Genomic DNA, 19111 nt, shown 5'->3' on the forward strand with positions numbered 1-19111 from the left:
CAGAGGGGCGTCACTCTTGCAGGAAGGTGCCCAGACATGCCTCCTGCTAGTGCCCAAGCCCGCCCTCATGCTGGGAGCAGAGAAAAGGGGGGCAAAGTTATCATGGCTTGAATGTGATGTAGGAGGGGTGGGTGGACACATTGTGGCAGGAGGCGTGCCTGGGCTTCTTCCTGCAAGAATGACGTTCCTCTGGGCACCTTACTGGCTCATTTTCATATTGCTGGAAGAAAGGCACATCTAGAAATAAGGTGCTAAGTGGCTTTACTGCAATAGCGATTATCCTGGTGACAGATTTCCTTTAAATGTAATAATGACTGTACCATATGGGGATGAACGATCTTTCAGCCCCATACAGTTTTACATATTATCAGCACCACAACCTGATTACACAGGGAGATGTGCTGCTGACAAATGATCATTTTCATGTCCGCAAATACGATGCTATCAAAGACAAACAAATGTCTGCTCGCTTGTCAGCTGTTCGGCTGCCATATTTACGGGGGCAATTATGAAAATGAACACTGGCCCTTAGACCTAAAGCTGCAGCTGAATGCGATCTGTCTGGCCATACAGAAGTCCAATGTGTATAGGTGTAGCGCAGTGTTCCCCAGTGTATGCTGCTGGGAGAAAATAAGGCTTTCTGTGAAAACCTACAGTCACAAATATTCCATGACATATAACATGCTTAACCCCTTAAGGACTCGGCCCTATTTCACCTTACGGACTTGGCCATTTTTTGCAAATCTGACCAGTGTCACTTTAAGTGCTGATAACTTTAAAACGCTTTGACTTATCCAGGCCATTCTGAGATAGTTTTTTCATCACATATTGTACTTCATGACACTGGTAAAATGAAGTAAAAAAATTCATTTTTATTTATAAAAAAAATACCAAATTTACCAAAAATTTGTAAAAAAAATTGCAAATTTCCAAGTTTTAATTTCTCTACTTCCAGAATACATAGTAATACCTCCAAAAATAGTTATTACTTTACATTCCCCCATATGTCTACTTCATGTTTGGATCATTTTGGGAATGATATTGTATTTTTGGGGGATGTTACAGAAGCAAATCTTGAAATTTTTCAGAGATTTTCAAAAACCCAATTTTTAGGGACCAGTTCAGGTCTAAAATCACTTTGCGAGGCTTACATAATAGAAACCACCCAAAAATGACCCCATTCTAGAAACTAAACCCCTCAAGGTATTCAAAACTGATTTTACAAACTTTGTTAACCCTTTAGGTGTTCCACAAGAATTAATGGAAAATAGAGATACAATTAAAAAAAATTTGGGCAGATTTTCCATTTTAATAATTTTTTTCCAGTTACAAAGCAAGGGTTAACAGCCAAACAAAACTCAATATTTATGGCCCTGATTCTGTAGTTTACAGAAACACCCCATATGTGGTTGTAAACAGCTGTACGGGCACACAGCAGGGTGCAGAAGGAAAGAAATGCCATACGGTTTTTGGAAGGCAGATTTTGCAGGACTGTTTTTTTTGACACCATGTCCCATTTGAAGCCCCCCTGATGCACCCCTAGAGTAGAGTAGAAACTCCAAAAAAATTGCCCCATTTTAGAAACTACGGGATAGGGTGGCAGTATTGTTGGTACTAGTTTAGGGTACATATGATTTTTGGTTGCTCTATATTACACTTTTTGTGAGGCAAGATAACAAGAAATAGCTGTTTTGGCACCGTTTTTATTTTTGTTATTTACAAGATTCATCTGACAGGTTAGATCATGTGATATTGTTATAGACCAGGTTGTCACGGATATGTATACTTTTATATGTATACTTTTTTTTTATTTATGTAAGTTTTACACAATGATTTCATTTTTGAAGCAAAAAAAATCATGTTTTAGTGTTTCCATAGTCCGAGAGCCATAGTTTTTTCAGTTTTTGGGCGATTACCTTGGGTAGGGTATGATTTTTGCGGGATGAGATGACGGTTTTATTGGCACTATTTTGGGGTGCGTGTAACTTTTTGAGCGCTTGCTATTACACTTTTTGTGATGTAAGGTGACAAAAAATTGTTTATTTAGCACAGTTTTTATTTTTTACGGTGTTCACCTGAGGGGTTAGGTCATGTGATATTTTTATAGAGCCGGTCGATACAAACGCGGCGATACCAAATATGTATACTTTTTTATTTTATTTAAGTTTTACACAATAACAGCTTTTTTAAAACAAAAAAAAAATGATGTTTTAGTGTCTCCATATTCTGAGCTATAGTTTTTATTTTTTGGGCGATTGTCTCAGGTAGGGGCTCATTTTTTGCGGGATGAGGTGACGGTTGATGGTACTATTTTGGTGGGCAAACGCCTTTTTGATCGCTTGCTGTTGTACTTTTTGTGATGTAAGGTGACAAAAAAATGGTTTATTTAGCACAGTTTTTATTTTTTACGGTGTTCATCTGAGGGGTTAGGTCATGTGATATGTTTATAGAGCCGGTCCATACGGACGCGGCGATACCTAACATGTATACTTTTTTTTTTCCCTATTTTTTTTTACTTTATTTGGGGAAAATGACGTTTTTGTTTATTTTTACTAGAAACTTTAAATTTTTTGGGGGGAAAACTTTATTTTTTCTACTTTTTTTTTCACTTTATTTTTTGTCCCACTTTGGGACTTGAACTTTTGGGGGTCTAATCCTTTACAATGCATTCCAATACTTCTGTATTGGAATGCATTGGCTGTATGAGTAATACTGTGTGTATTACTCATACAGCTTCCGGCCTGTGGGATCCAGGGGGCTGAATCTCACAGGCTCGTCACCGGAAGGCAGCGCGATGCCTTCCTTAGACATCGCGCTGCCTTCCATGCCATCAGGTCCCCCCCACAGCCCCATGGGGACCTGATGGCACCGCCTCCAGCACAATAAAAAGCCGCAAACCGCAGGTCTGAATTGACCTGCGGTTTGCGGCGATCACCGACGCGGGGGGGTCACGGGACCCCCCCCCCGCGCATTTAGCCAAGGTGCCTGCTAAATCATTTGAGCAGGCACCAGGTTCCGATCACCGCCCGCCGGTGATCGGAACTACAGGGAGTGCAGAATTATTAGGCAAGTTGTATTTTTGAGGATTAATTTTATTATTGAACAACAACCATGTTCTCAATGAACTCAAAAAACTCATTAATATCAAAGCTGAATATTTTTGGAAGTAGTTTTTAGTTTGTTTTTAGTTTTAGCTATTTTAGGGGGATATCTGTGTGTGCAGGTGACTATTACTGTGCATAATTATTAGACAACTTAACAAAAAACAAATATATACCCATTTCAATTATTTATTTTTACCAGTGAAACCAATATAACATCTCAACATTCACAAATATACATTTCTGACATTCAAAAACAAAACAAAAACAAATCAGTGACCAATATAGCCACCTTTCTTTGCAAGGACACTCAAAAGCCTGCCATCCATGGATTCTGTCAGTGTTTTGATCTGTTCACCATCAACATTGCGTGCAGCAGCAACCACAGCCTCCCAGACACTGTTCAGAGAGGTGTACTGTTTTCCCTCCTTGTAAATCTCACATTTGATGATGGACCACAGGTTCTCAATGGGGTTCAGATCAGGTGAACAAGGAGGCCATGTCATTAGATTTTCTTCTTTTATACCCTTTCTTGCCAGCCACGCTGTGGAGTACTTGGACGCGTGTGATGGAGCATTGTCCTGCATGAAAATCATGTTTTTCTTGAAGGATGCAGACTTCTTCCTGTACCACTGCTTGAAGAAGGTGTCTTCCAGAAACTGGCAGTAGGACTGGGAGTTGAGCTTGACTCCATCCTCAACCCGAAAAGGTGCCACAAGCTCATCTTTGATGATACCAGCCCAAACCAGTACTCCACCTCCACCTTGCTGGCGTCTGAGTCGGACTGGAGCTCTCTGCCCTTTACCAATCCAGCCACGGGCCCATCCATCTGGCCCATCAAGACTCACTCTCATTTCATCAGTCCATAAAACCTTAGAAAAATCAGTCTTGAGATATTTCTTGGCCCAGTCTTGACGTTTCAGCTTGTGTGTCTTGTTCAGTGGTGGTCGTCTTTCAGCCTTTCTTACCTTGGCCATGTCTCTGAGTATTGCACACCTTGTGCTTTTGGGCACTCCAGTGATGTTGCAGCTCTGAAATATTGCCAAACTGGTGGCAAGTGGCATCTTGGCAGCTGCACGCTTGACTTTTCTCAGTTCATGGGCAGTTATTTTGCGCCTTGGTTTTTCCACACGCTTCTTGCGACCCTGTTGACTATTTTGAATGAAACGCTTGATTGTTCGATGATCACGCTTCAGAAGCTTTGCAATTTTAGGAGTGCTGCATCCCTCTGCAAGATATCTCACTATTTTTGACTTTTCTGAGCCTGTCAAGTCCTTCTTTTGACCCATTTTGCCAAAGGAAAGGAAGTTGCCTAATAATTATGCACACCTAATATAGGGTGTTGATGTCATTAGACCACACCCCTTCTCATTACAGAGATGCACATCACCTAATATGCTTAATTGGTAGTAGGCTTTCGAGCCTATACAGCTTGGAGTAAGACAACATGCATAAAGAGGATGATGTGGTCAAAATACTCATTTGCCTAATAATTCTGCACGCAGTGTATACATGACGTACCGGTACGTCATGGGTCCCTAAGGGGTAAAAAGCCTTGTAATACAACTTACTGTTTTTCTGATTAGCCAGTTTGAGAGCCATATTTTCCTGTCGAAGTTTCTGGTTGGCTTGCTGCAAGTATTTTATGTAGTCTATGGCTTTCTTCAAGACCCCCGACTTGTGCATCTGAAAATGAAGACATTTAAATAAAACATGCATCACCAAAGACACGAAGGTGCACATTTATTAAGACTGGCATTTTAGATGCCAGTCTTTTTTTTAAACTGATGATCTATCCTCTGGCATCATCAGCATCTGATCGGCGGGAGTCCGACCCCTGCCAATCGGCTGTTTGAGAAGGCAGAGGCGGTGGCAGTAGTGCCGCGGCCTTCTCACCATTTACCGCAGGCCCAGTGACATCACGACTAGTATCAATGGCATTCAAGTGAACAGAGCTTAGCCCGGCCCAGGCCAATGATACTATTTGTGACGTCACTGGGCCTGCGGTAAACAGCGAGAAGGCCGTGGCACTACTGCCGCTGCCTTCTCAAACAGCTGATCGGCAGGGGTCCCAGGTGTCGGACCATCGCCGATCAGATGCTGAACTGCAGAACCCCTTTAACAAGGCCCTGAGCTGGCGGTGGATCCACTGGAGTTATATAGAGGCGCCGGCTTCTACATAACTTCAGCGCATCCACCACCGATTCTAAATGTAAGACAGCTTCCTATCTGTTTTACATTTTGACCATTTTGTAATACAGCTGTAGAAAATGGTAAATGAGATGGGCCTGCTGGCCTGTACCCTTCCACGCCTAGGCCATGCCCACCTTTTTAGACCAGGCATGAGCAGAGAAAAGTCGCAGATTGCGGTGCAAAGACCTTTGCGTCGCAATCTGCGCTACAAATACGCTTAATATAGGCATATTTAGTTTAACAAATGACCCCCCAAATCTTTAGTGTGCTATTTACTAATCTTCCCCACTCAATACACAGGAATAGCACCATGTGCACGGGGATTACACTAATTTTATAGCTGCAAGCACAACACAATGACATTATAAATATCTAATAAATAATAAACACACCATTATATTATGTACAACATATACATATAAACCTATACTTGCCAACTGTCCCGAATTTGCCGGGACTGTTCCTGATACAATGCCGGCAAATTTGTCCTTGGCTGGAAATGGGCAGGGCTAACACAAACCCCACCCATAAATTAGCATTCCCAGGAGAGTTCATGGCACTCTTGGGGGCAGGGTTTATATGACCCGATTTTACCAACTGAGATGTTGGTACATATGATAAACCCCATGTACTGGAAGCCGTCATATATATGTTTGTGTAGTAGTCAAAGGTGCGACTTAAATTCATGATAAAGGCAAATACTAGTCACTGACTATTGGCATAAAAATATCTTAAAAACCCCTAAATAAGCCACACTCACCTTGGCATCAGTTCCCATCACCAAGTCCTTTAGCTCGATGATTTTATCATTGATTGATGAGCGATACCTTTTCTCAATGATGTTATGTGTTGTTCTCCTCTCGCCCTCCTTAGGCACCTCTGGCTGTTTTAAAGTGCCAGGCACCTGCTTTATAGCCATCTTTTCCTGGCCCATCATAACTGGCATAGTTGTCAAAATAGTCCCACTGCCACCAACCAATGTCTACAACAAGCAAATGGAAAGTAAGCTAATTATTAGAGTACCACTTCTAGTCAGCAAGAAAATAAGAAACTCCCCAATTCAGGCCCAGGCTTAACATTTATGTCAAGTAACAGAACGCAGACAGATTTTGTTCCCCTTGAGTTGGACTCCAGTAGACAAACTGTAAATGACCAGTGATTTCTAGGGGAGTGTGTCGAGTCTCACTCTGCCGACCCACCATTCTGCAGTAGAACCAGCAGGAAAACTACACAGCTCCATCCATTGTGCAGTGGACGGAGCTGGTTACTGCAGCGCTTCTCCCATAGAAGTAAAAGAGAGCAGTGCTGCAGTAACTATCTCTGTCCATTACACAACAGGTGGAGCCATGTAGTTTTGGCACGGGCACTACTGCAGAACAGCCGATAGGGTTCCAACATCCCGCACCCTGCCTGACAGCGAGGCTAGGCCACCCCCTTTAAGATGACAGACTTCTCTAACAGTTTTTTTTTTGTGTAGTTCCAACCTCTCCATTATAGGCATGCAGTAATCTTTTCGAGAATTATGAAATTGTGTGTGATGTGCAGCAGCTACCTCACTCAGGACACACAATACAAGTGCAGTCACATGCCCGAGAAATATTCTTCTATTCAAAAAAATCTCTTGCATTAGTCTGGGTTAACTACCCAATGTGAACCTACTTTTCAAGATATACTGGCCGCGCAGTCTGCAGTGGATGGCAGTTGGAGTATTTCCTCTACAATCTGTGGCCTAAAAGAAGTCTTTGGAAACATCTATAATTTTGGACAAAACCTGCATTTCCAAATTCTGTCCAGGTTATTAACTGAGAGAACAGAAAATGATGAAATCTCTTATCTGAAACTGCATATCTACATTGGCAGCCATGTATCTTATTGCAGAGAAATGAACATCTACTGAAGCAAATGGCAACACCTTGACCCATAACATGGTGATAAGGCCTCAAGGCCTTTCTATTAATCATTAATTCTATATTGTAGCTAGCAACAGATAAGGAGTGCCTTTACCCTAAAAGTGTACACACCAAAAGTGAAGCTAAATAAAATCAAGTTCCATAAATATTAACACGTTAAGGACCCAGGACGAGAATGCTCGTCCTAAAAGGCCAGTACTTAGTGCTACAGGGCGAGCATTCTCGTGCTACGGTCCTTCCTCCCCCCACGCGTGCGGTGTGCGCAATCAGGTTACTGACAGCTGGATCCCTGCTGCATCCACCAGCAGCGGTGATAACGCCGATGCTGGTGGATTAACCACTCATATGCCGTGGTCATCGCTGACCGCAGCATATGGGAGGTTTGCACTCCCTCATCTCATCCATCGGGTCCCCACGCTGCTGTGGCGGGGACTCTATGGCTGCCTTGGCAGCCCCAAGCCATTCCAAAGCTTGGGGCCCGGCATGTACGGAGGCCTAAGACTTAACCCCTCAGGTGAACATCGTCAAAAAAATACTAAAAACTGTGCTAAAAAAGACAATTTTTTGTCACCTTAGATCACTAAAAGTGCAACACCAAGCGATCAAAAAGGCGTATGCCCCCCAAAATAGTACCAATCACCTCATCCCGCAAAAAATGAGCCCCAACCTAAGACAATCGCCTAAAAAATAAAAGACACTACAACATGATTTTTTTTTTGTTTCAAAAATGCTTTTATTGTGTCAAATGTAAAAAAAAAAAAAAAAGTAGACATATTAGGTTATCACCGCATCCGTAACAACCTGCTCTATAAAAATACCACATGACCTAACCCCTCAGGTGAACACTGTAAAAAAAGAAATAAATGGTGTCAAAAAACATTTTTTGTTACTTACATCACAAAAAGTGTAATAGCAAGCGATCAAAAAGTTATATACACCCCAAAATAGTGCCAAACAAACAGTCATCTCATCCCGCAAAAATATTATACCCTACCTAAGACAATCGCCCAAAAAAATAAAAATAAACTATGGCTTTCAGACTATGGAGACACTAAGGCCTCTTTCACACCTGCGTTGTCCGGATCCGGCGTGTACTCCACTTGCCGGAATTACACGCCGGATCCGGAAAACGCAAGTGTACTGAAAGCATTTGAAGACGTATCCGTCTTCAAAATGCGTTCAGTGTTACTATGGCAGCCAGGACGCTATTAAAGTCCTGGTTGCCATAGTAGGAGCAGGGAGCGGGGGAGCGGTATACTTACAGTCCGTGCGGCTCCCGGGGCGCTCCAGAATGACGTCAGAGCGCCCCATGCACATGGATGACGTGTCCATGCGATCACGTGATCCACGCGCTTGGGGCGCCCTGACATCACTCTGGAGTGACCCGGGAGCCGCACGGACGGTAAGTATGCTGCTCCCCCGCTCCCCGCTACACTTTACCATGGCTGCCAGGACTTTAACGTCCCGGCAGCCATGGTAACCATTCAGAAAAAGCTAAACGTCGGATGCGGCAATGCCCCGAAACGACGTTTAGCTTAAGGCCGGATCCGGATCAATGCCTTTCAATGGGCATTAATTCCGGATCCAGCCTTGCGGCAAGTGTTCAGGATTTTTGGCCGGAGCAAAAAGCGCAGTATGCTGCGGTATTTTCTCCGGCCAAAAAACGTTCCGTTCCGGAACTGAAGACATCCTGATGCATCCTGAACGGATTTCACTCCATTCAGAATGCATTGGGATAATCCTGATCAGGATTCTTCCGGCATAGAGCCCCGACGACGGAACTCTATGCCGGAAGAAAAGAACGCAGGTGTGAAAGAGCCCTAAACATGATTTTTGTTTGTTTCAAAAATGATATTATTGTTTAAAACTTAAATAAATTTAAAAAAAAGTATAGATATTAGGTATCGTCGCGTCCGTAACAACCTGCTCTATAAAAATATCACAAAATTTAACCCCTTTAGGTGAACATCGTAAAAAAAATAAAAAAAACTTTATCAAAAGCCATTTTTTGTCACCTTACATCACAAAAAGTGTAATAGCAAATAGGGATCGACCGATTATCGGTTTTACAGATATTATCGGCTGATATTCAGGATTTTGACAGTTATTGGTATCGGCATCTATTTTGCCGATATTCCGATAACGTATGGGGAACACAGATCGCGCTGCTGACAGCGCTCTCCGTGTTCCCTCAGCAGCACAGGGAAGAAGGAAGCAGTGTCTCTCTCCCCCTGTGCTGCTGCTGCCGCCAATGAGAGGAGAGGAGAGAAGACAAGAGGAGGGGAGGGGCTTTGGCCACAGCGCCAACAATGATGTTAACTTACTCATTCATTCAAATTGAACAGGAGGCGGGAGCTGGCTGCAGAATCACATAGCCGGCTCCCGACCTCTATGAGCGGTAGCTGCGATCCGCGGTAGTTAACCCCTCAGGTGCCGCGGATCGCAGCTACCGCTCATAGAGGTCGGGAGCCGGCTATGTGATTCTGCAGCCAGCTCCCGCCTCCTGTATATGAATAAATGAGAGATTTATGTTCCAGAGCAGTCCCTGGTGGTGGGCTTAACTACAACCCCCCTGCCAATCAGAGAATTGCTGTTTGCAAAACTCTAAGCCCCAAAGAAGCGTCAGAAGATGCAAAGCTGTGCACTGAGTAAAACTTTGAAAAAGTATGCAAAGACGACCAGGTTGCCGCCTTGCACACTGAAGGGCTAAAGTCCTGTGATGCATCACCCAAGAGGCTCGCACTGACCGAGCCGAAGGAGCAGTCACCCAGAAGGGCGGGGCCCGGTCCTTAACGCGGTACGCTTCCACAATAGCCAAACGAATCCATCTGGAAATGGAAGTCTTTGACGCTGCCAGCCCTTGTCTCGGCCACTCTGGAATCACGAACAGGGAATCCGTCCACCTGAAAGATGCCGTCTGGGACAGAAAGATAAGCACTGCACACACCAGATCCAGAGTATGGATCGACTGTTCTCGAGGATGAGAGGGGTCCGGACAAAATGAAGGAAGAATAATTTCCTCATTCAAATGGAATGTCGACACCAACTTCGACAAGAAGGACTGTACAGGGCGAATAACCACCTTATCCTGATAAAGGAACAAGAAGGGCGACCGATATGACAGAGCCGCGAGTTCCGACACTCTACGGATAGAAGTAATTGCAACCAAAAAATTCACCTTATAAGACAGGAAGCGCAGCGACACCTGCTGCTAAGACTCAAACGGAGAAGATTGGAGAGCGTTGAGCACTAGATTAAGATCCCAAGGATCCAATGGAGGACGGAAGGGGGCGCAGCATGCGCAATCCCCTGCAGAAAAGTCCAAACCTCCAAAAGTAAAGGTAAATTTCGCTGAAAAAGAATGGAGAGAGCAGACACTTGCCCTTTGAGAGAGCCGAGAGCAAACCCCAAGTCCATGCCCGGCTGCAGGAAAGCCAAAAGTCGCGGCAAAGAAAAACGAATGTCTCGGCTCGTACCAACTAAAGTAGGACTCCCAAGTCCGGTGGTAGATTCTGGAAGACGACAGCTTCCTGGCATGAATCATAGTCTGGACCAATGCATCTGAAAAACCGTGAGCCTTCAGTATGGCAGCTTCAACAGCCATGCTGTTAAATGTAGCGACCTTAAATTCGGGTGGAAGATCGGCCCCTGCGACAGCAAGTCCTCCCGAAGAGGAAGACGCCAAAATTAGTCAGCGAGAAGTGCGACTAGGGATGCGTGCCACACCCTGCGCGGCCAATCTGGGGCCACGAGAATGGCGGGCAGTCCCTCAGACCTGATCTTCCTGAGAAGCCGCGGAATGAGCGGAAGAGGCGGGAACACGTAAGGAAACGTGAATCGACTCCACAGAATCACAAGTGCATCGCATGCCAGGGCCCTGGGGTCCCTGTACCGTAAATCAAAGTCCTCGACCTTGTTGTTGAAGTGTGAGGCCATGAGAGCCACATCCAGCTGACCCCACCTCTCGCAGATGTCCCAAAAGACCTGCGGGTGAACAGGCCACTCGCCGGGATCGAAACGCTCCAGGCTGAAAAGTCCTCGATCCAGTTGTCTACGCCTGGAATGTGAACTGCCGATAGCACCGGAACCTGTTTCTCCGCCCAGCTGAAAATCATTGCCGTCTCCTCCATGACTGCCGAGCTCCGGGTGCCGCCCTGGTGATTGATGTACGCCACCGCCGTGGAGTTGTTGGACTGCACCCGCACCAGACAACCCCTGAGATGGTCAGCCCAGTGTTGCAGAGAGCCGAATTGCCCTCCACTCCAGAACATTGATTGGAAGGGAGTGCTACTCGCGTGACCATACCCCCTGGACCGAGAGATTTTCCAACACTCCCCCCCACCCCCTGAGGCTTGCATCCGTTGTTAACCCCCTCCAACGGAGGGGGATAAACAAACAACCCGATGTCACCATCGGAGAGGACATCCATCTGAGGGCGTGGTGCACTGGGGCAAGGAGACGCATCGGCCGATTCAAGGAGTCCAGGGAGCGATCCCAGCTGGACAGAATGGCTCGCTGAAGCGCTCTGGTATGGAACAGAGCATAGGGAACTGCTTCAAAGGCAGAAACCATGTGCCCCAGAGCCCACATGCAGCGACGAATGGGAACCGGTGCTGGCCGCAACAATGAGCGAATCTGAAGATGGAGAGCGGACTGTTTTTCCGGAGGCAAGAACGCCTTTGCCTGACAAGTGTCCAGTACCATGCCCAAATAAGTCAATCGCTGCGATGGATAAAGACAAGACTTCTGTCTGTTCATGAACCATCCGAAGCGCTCCAGGGTGTCCAGGACTATGCTCAGGCTATCTGCCGTCCCTTGGAACGACGGACCCTTCAACAGAATGTAGTCTAAGTAAGGGATCGCCACGATCCCCCTGGCATGGAGCAGGGCCAGAACCTTCGTTAAGACCCTGGGAGCCGTGGCCAGGCCAAACGGGAGGGTTACAAATTGGTAGTGAAATGGACCCACTGGAAACCGGAGAAACCTAGGATGACTGACGCATATGGGCATGTGAAGATAAGCGTTCCTGATATCCATCAAGGACAGGTACTCCCCCGGTTCGATGGACGCAATGACCGACCTCAGTGACTCCATCCGGAATCTGCGGACACGAAGGAAACGGTTGAGCGCCTTGAGGTCTAGAACAGGACGGACCGTCCCCTCTTTTTCGGGAACCACAAAGAGATTGGTGTAAAACCCCTGAAAACGGTCTTGCACAGGAATCAAACAATCACACCTTGCTGCAGCAGCGTGTGAATTGCCAGAAAAAAAGAATCTATGGCTGCGGAAGAGGCCGGAGGAGACTACCGCAAAAAACGGGATGGAGGGGAGGATTTGAAATCCAGCTTGTAGCCCTCTGCAATGACCTCCCTCACCCACGCATCTGAGACGTGAGCCAGCCAAACATGCCGAAACACATGAAGCCAGTCGCCCACCCGAACGGAGGGCGCCGGGAGCTGCCCGTCATGCAGTGGAGCTCTTAGGGTTAAAGGACTCGGAGCCCTGTTTACGGGAATGCCAGGAAGGCCGCGGCTTAAAGGAAGGCTTGCGCTTCTGGCCTGCGGCCAACCTATCGGACGCTCCCTTGGGGCTGGAAAAACTCAAAAGGGACGAAAAAAACGCTTCCGCTTTTTTGCCTCATTAGACTGCCCCCTGTTCTGAGATAAATGGGTGCTCTTACCACCTGTAGCGTCCGAAATGATCTCATCCAGGCGCTTACCAAAAAGCCTGCTGCCGGTAAAGGGGAGGGCCGTCAGGGTCCGCTTTGAAGCATTATCTGCCGCCCAGCAGGAGAGCCATAGGGTACGGCGAATAGCCAACAGGGCTGACGAGTGAGCCATAAACCTGGCCGAGTCAAACGATGCGAGAGCTGCAGGGCCACATCTGCAAGTTCCTCCGAGGGGACTCCCGACTCAAGACCCTGACGTAAGTTATTTGCCCACTACCCCATAGCCTTGCTCACCCATGTAGAGGCAAACACCGGCTGCAGCGCTGTGCCCACTGCTTCAAAGGCAGATTTTGCTAACTCTTCCAGCTTCTTATCTTTGATATCAGAAAAAGAAGCCCCATCCGCCATTGGCAAGGTAGTATGTTTAGCCAAGCGGGAAACTGGCGGGTCCACCATAGGTGGAGCCGACCATTTCTTAGTCAAATCCTCTGGAAAAGGATAAAGGCCGTTAAAGCGTTTTGGCAACATAAAACGTCTATCTGGAAAATTCCACTCCCTGGAGAGAGAGGAATCAAACTTCTGGTGGTTGGGGAAACACTTGTGCGAGTGACGGGACCTTCTAAAGGGAAAACCCGATCTAGCAGATGACGGAGCGGGATCTTCAACCTGAAACATCTCAATAACTGCCATTATAACGGCAGCCATGGGCACGAGCCCCATGATCCCCAGAGTCGGACCGCTCAGAGGACTGCCTTGTCGACAAACGCCCCAATATATCCACAATAGCTTTGTTGGTATTAGAGACATCCTGTACCACCCAAGACAGGGAATGCGCCCATTCCGATTCTTCTGTAGGTTGGGCAGCGGGAAGCAATGGGTCCGGAGCTGAGCCGCTTGATGGCGGCGCAGCAAACGCAAAGTAGAGGCAGGGCTCCAGATGGCGACCAAAATGGTCGCAGATGCGACCTAGAATTGCTAAATGGCGACAAGACTTTGTAGTCTTGTCGCCATTTGCGCCTAGACCCTCCTCTGCTCTGCCACTTTCACAAACTAACATGGCACGCGCTGCTGTCATTGGTGGTGCAGTGCGCCCCCTAAACCCCCCCCCCCCAAGTATTATGATCATTGGTGGTGCAGTGCTCCCCCAACCCCCCCCCCCCCAAATATTATCATTGGTGGTGCAGTGCGCCCCCAACCCCCCATCCTCCAAGTATTATCATTGGTGGCAGTGGCAGCTTCTGATCGGAGCCCCAGCTGTATAATCCTGGGGCTCCGTTCGGTTACCATGGCAGCCAGGACGCTCCTGAAGCCCTGGCTGCCATAGTCTGCTCCCTGCTGCCCGGTGCACAAAGCACAGGGCAGCAGGGACAGTGTGAGGTCCTATTCACCCTGATAGAGATTAGAGATCTATCAGGGTGAATAGGACAAGGGATGAAAGATCCCAGGTTCTAGCCCCTAAGGGGAGAAATAGTTATTAAATAGAAAGTAAAAAAAAAAAAAAAAGGTTAAAAAAAAAAAAATTACGTTTAAATCACCCCCTTGCCCAATTTTACATATAAAATATATAAACTATTTAAAAAATTACATATCGCAACGCCCGAAAAATGTGCGAACTATTAAAATATTTAAAAATATCTCCTATGCGGTGAACGCCGTAACAGAAAAAAAAATATGTGCAATTTGCCATTTTTTAGTCACCTTGTCCCGACAAAAATTAGGATCGGACTGTTCTATTATGGTCCAGACGTTCCATAAAATGTGGAATGCACGCGGCTTTTTTGGCGTTTTATTTTTTTCACCTGGTATTGAGTATCGCAATACTTATTTATGGTATCGAAATCTAGTTAAAATTTTGGTATCGTGACAACCCTAGGTAAGACGTGTTTTTTTTTTTCTTTTTCTATTATACCGTAATTATATGTATTTTACATTTTGGCGACTATAAATTTTAATTTGGCTCCTAAATTTTTTAGGTTAGGAGCAAATGGCTCCTTGATATTTTTTTTTAGTCTGGAGCCCTGAGAGGGAGTCTGATTGAAATTTTGCGTGACATGATGTGCAGGCAAAATGACGCACCAAAGGGACCACCTGCTTCGGTACCTGGGTTCAGACATAATGTCACCCCAATGAGGCAAATGGGAAGGTTAGGCCCTGCAAGAAGGGCCAAACAACACTTACCCAGCCTGTGTCCCTCCAAACACCAGTCAGACCCTCATTTCCCGCCAGGAGCTTTAAAAATCCGGAAGTGGGCCGCTGACATGGGGGCGGGGTGAACACAAGCCCCCCCCCCCCCCCCACCAAAGGCTGCCAGCTCCAGCTGATGCCAAAACAGCAATTTTTTGTTACCTTGCCTCACAAAAAGTGTAATATAGTGCAACCAAAAATCATATGTACCCTAAAATAGTACCAACAAAACTGCCACCTCATCCCGTAGTTTCCAAAATTGGGTCTTTTTTTGGAGTTTCTACTCTAGGGGTGCATCAGGGGGTCTTCAAATGTGACACGGCAACTTAAAATTATTCCAGTGAAATCTGCCTTTTAAAAACCATATGGCGTTCCTTTCCTTCTGCGCCCTGCCGTGTGGCCGTACAGCAGTTTACAACCACATTTGGGGTGTTAATGTAAACTACAGAATCAGGGTAATAAATATTGAGTTTTGTTTGGCTGTTAACCCTTGCTTTGTTACAGGAAAAAATTTATTAAAATGGAAAATCTGCCAAAAAAGTGAAATTCTGAAATTTCATCTCCATTTTCCATTAATTCTTGTGGAACACCTAAAGGGTTAACAAAGTTAACAAATACCTTTCTAAAATGGGGTCATTTTTGGGTTGTTTCTATTATGTAAGCCTCACAAAGTGACTTCAGACTTGAACTGGTCCTTAAAAAGTGGGTTTTGGAAATTTTCAGAAAAATTTCAAGATTTGCTTCTAAATTTCTAAGCCTTCTAACGTCCCCAAAAAATATTAGTATTTTTTTATTAATAAAAATGAAATTTTTTTACTCAATTTTACCACTATCATGAAGTACAATATGTGACGAGAAAACAATCTCAGAGTGGCTTGGATAGGTAAAAGCGTTTTAAAGTTATTACCACATAAAGTGACATGTCAGATTTGCAAAAAATGGCCTGGGCAGGAAGGTGAAAAATGGCAAGGTTCTTAAGGTGTTAAAGAACTGCGAATCACAGGCTGATGTAATAAACCACAACATTACAGTAATCACGCCAAAATTAACAGTATTATAATTGATTAAATGGGTTTCCAGGATTTTTTCACATTTGTACCTCAGCCTGGAATACTTATAAAGAAATCCATACTCGCCTGCTCCCCGCCACTCCGTTCCAGCTCCCTGCCTCCCTTTACTGGTCTTCTGGTTCCGGTCCTGTAAACTTCATGGGGTCAAGTGTGTCACGGCAGCCAATGGTTTACCAGAGCGGTGACCTCCTCAAGCAGCATGTCACTGCTGGTCACGTGCCGCTTGGAGACACGTCACTGCTGAGGTTAGTCATTGGCTGCAGTAACGCATGTGACCTTGTCCATGCAGATCTTGGTGGAAAGGCAAGTCCTGTAAAGAGAGGCAGGAAGCTGGAAAGGAGCGGGGTGAGCAGTGGAGTATGGGTTTCTCCACAGGTATTCCAGGCTGGGGAGCAAATTAAAAAGAATTATTACAAAATGGATTAGTATAGGCCCAATAATATCAGATCAGTGGGGGTCCGATTCTCCACCAACTGTTTCTTCCCCTTCACTGTTTATCAGGCTCAGCACCATACTTTCAGTGGTAGTTGTGGCTTGTATTACAGCTCAGAGCAGTTCAGTCCCACTGAAGTGAATGGAACTGAGCTATAATACCACACACAGCTACTAGCAAAAGTATGGAGCTGCACCCTGTTAACAAGGGAATACCACTGTTCCATCAATCACCGGATCAACTGGGGCACAGAGATCTGAACCCACATGGGACTGATATTGATGCCCCATCATTATCCTAAATAGTCTACAGTCCTCCCCCCACTATTTATTATTTGAGAACTTGTAGAACTTGATAGACCATTGTATTTCATCTTCTTCAGACTTGTCACATGGACAATGCCACAAGACTAGAGGACGGCTGAAGTTGTACCAATATTTATGAAAGGTAACAAGCTGGACCCGTGTAACTAAGGCCACATCTTGAATGTGAAATTCGGATTTGGGCTCCACATATTATAAAGGATACAGCAGAAGTAGAGAGGGTGAGGAAGGCAAGCAACTTATAATGGTAAAAAAAAAAAGACACCTTAGAGGTGATATTTATATATTAAAATGTGTGGTCAGTATAAAGAACTGATACATAAAAGAGTCATTACATATAGAGGAAAGGCGATTTACACAACAATACAGAAAAAGATTCTTTACAGTTGCTGAGGGAGGTCATGGTGCTGTTTGAAATGTGAGAGGCATTCATGTCCAATCAGTTTATGTGGAGACTACAGACAAGGGGCATGCCATGACAAAGCGTTTCTCTTAATTCAGTCAGCACAGCTGACATTTCCATGTACTGTGAAAAAGTTTGAGTTAACATTTTCAAGGAGATTCCAAGATATTCTGAGATATGGGCCAAAACCTTCTCATACATCCAGATGTAATACATGAGCCTGTCAGTTTTGAATGGATGGGCACTGATCATTTTGAAGTGCAACCAACTTCCAGAGCCCGACTCTGTGGATAACGAGCTTTATGAGCTGTGCATATCACTTGAAACATCCAAAGAAAACGCACAGTCCCTCTTCATGAGTTGGACATTACTCCCAGAGAAACGTGACTGTCTGACAGAGTTGCACCGGGTATCGAAGTTCCGATACCCAATCGATACTTTTAGACCCGGATCGATACGATACCGGGTCTTACTATTTTACGATACTAGGCTGCGCAGCCTAGTATCTGTTAGAGAACATGGCATGCATAGCTCTCAGTGCGTGCCATGTTCTACTCAGCAGCACAGTGGAGAAGGAGGCAGTTTCTCCCTCCCCCTGTGCCGCTGCTGTCACCAATGGGAGTTTAGAACTACGGAGGAGGGGAGGGACTGTGGCCACTGCACCACCAATGAATATAATTAACACATTAATTTAAAGAGGACCTTTCACCGATTATTACACTATGAACTAACTATACAGACATGTAGAGCGGCGCCCGGGGATCTCCCTGCACTTACTATTATCCCCGGGCGCCGCTCCGTTCTCCCGCTATGCCCTCCGGTACCTCCGTTCCCTAAGTTATGGTAGGCGGAGTCTGCCCTTGTTCTTCTGTAGCGCTGGCCAATCGCATTGCAGAGCTCACAGCCTGGGAGAAAATAACCTCCCAGGCTGTGAGCTCTGCGCTGCGATTGGCCAGCGCTAGAGCAGAACAAGGGCAGACTCCGCCTACCATAACTTAGTGACTGGAATCTCCGCCTACTATAACTTAGTGAGCGGAGATACCGGAGGGCATAGCGGGAGAACGGAGCGGCACCCGGGGATAATAGTAAGTGCAGTGAGATCCCCGGGCGCCGCTCTACATGTCTGTATAGTTAGTTCATAGTGTAATAATCGGTGAAAGGTCCTCTTTAAGTGTAGGCAGCGTGTGCCGCTGCGATCCACAGCAATTAACCCCTCAGGTACCGCATGTGTATGTGTGTACGGGTATGTGATACCGCCGCCGGCACACACTGCCTACACTTCAAATTAATGTGTTAATTATATTCATTGGTGGCAGTCCTGATCGGAGCCCCAGCAGTTTAATCCTAGGGCTCCGATCAGTTACCATGGCAGCCAGGACGCAACTGAAGCCCTGGGTGCCATGGTAAGCTCCCTGCTGCCCTGTGCACAAAGCACAGGGCAGCAGGGAGAGTGTGACGTTCTATTCACCCTAATAGAGCTCTATTAGGGTGAATAGGACAAGGGATTAAAATATCCCAGGTTCTAGTCCTTAAAGGGGGCTAATAGTTAGTAATAAAAAGAAAAGTAAAAAAAAAACAAAAAAAACAAAACATCAAAATACTAAAAGTTAAAAATCGCCCCCTTTCCCAATTTTACATATAAAATATATAAACAATAAAAAAAATTAACATATTACACATCGCCACACCTGAAAAAGTGCGAACTATTATAATAGATATTATATATATATATATATATATATATATATATATATATATATATATATATATATATATATATATCCGCGCGATTCGCCATTTTTTTGTCAACTTGTCCCACCAAAAAA

At 45.5% G+C, this 19111-nt stretch overlaps 1 protein-coding gene across 3 annotated transcripts in view; it reads right to left on the minus strand.

The window, feature by feature from the left end:
- SREBF2 (sterol regulatory element binding transcription factor 2) overlaps nt 1–19111 on the minus strand; it is a 94002-nt gene that overhangs the window by 33289 nt on the left and 41602 nt on the right. For all 3 annotated transcript variants that reach the window (XM_040407345.1, XM_040407344.1, XM_040407346.1), the window contains exons 5-6: nt 6055–6276; nt 4673–4787 (exon numbers count right to left, since the gene is read on the minus strand). In XM_040407345.1, coding sequence (XP_040263279.1) covers nt 4673–4787; nt 6055–6276 — 337 coding nt within the window. The remainder of the gene's footprint in view (nt 1–4672; nt 4788–6054; nt 6277–19111) is intronic.

This window comes from Bufo bufo, chromosome 9 (genome assembly GCF_905171765.1).
Source record: "Bufo bufo chromosome 9, aBufBuf1.1, whole genome shotgun sequence".
Classification (NCBI taxonomy): Eukaryota; Metazoa; Chordata; class Amphibia; order Anura; family Bufonidae; genus Bufo; species Bufo bufo.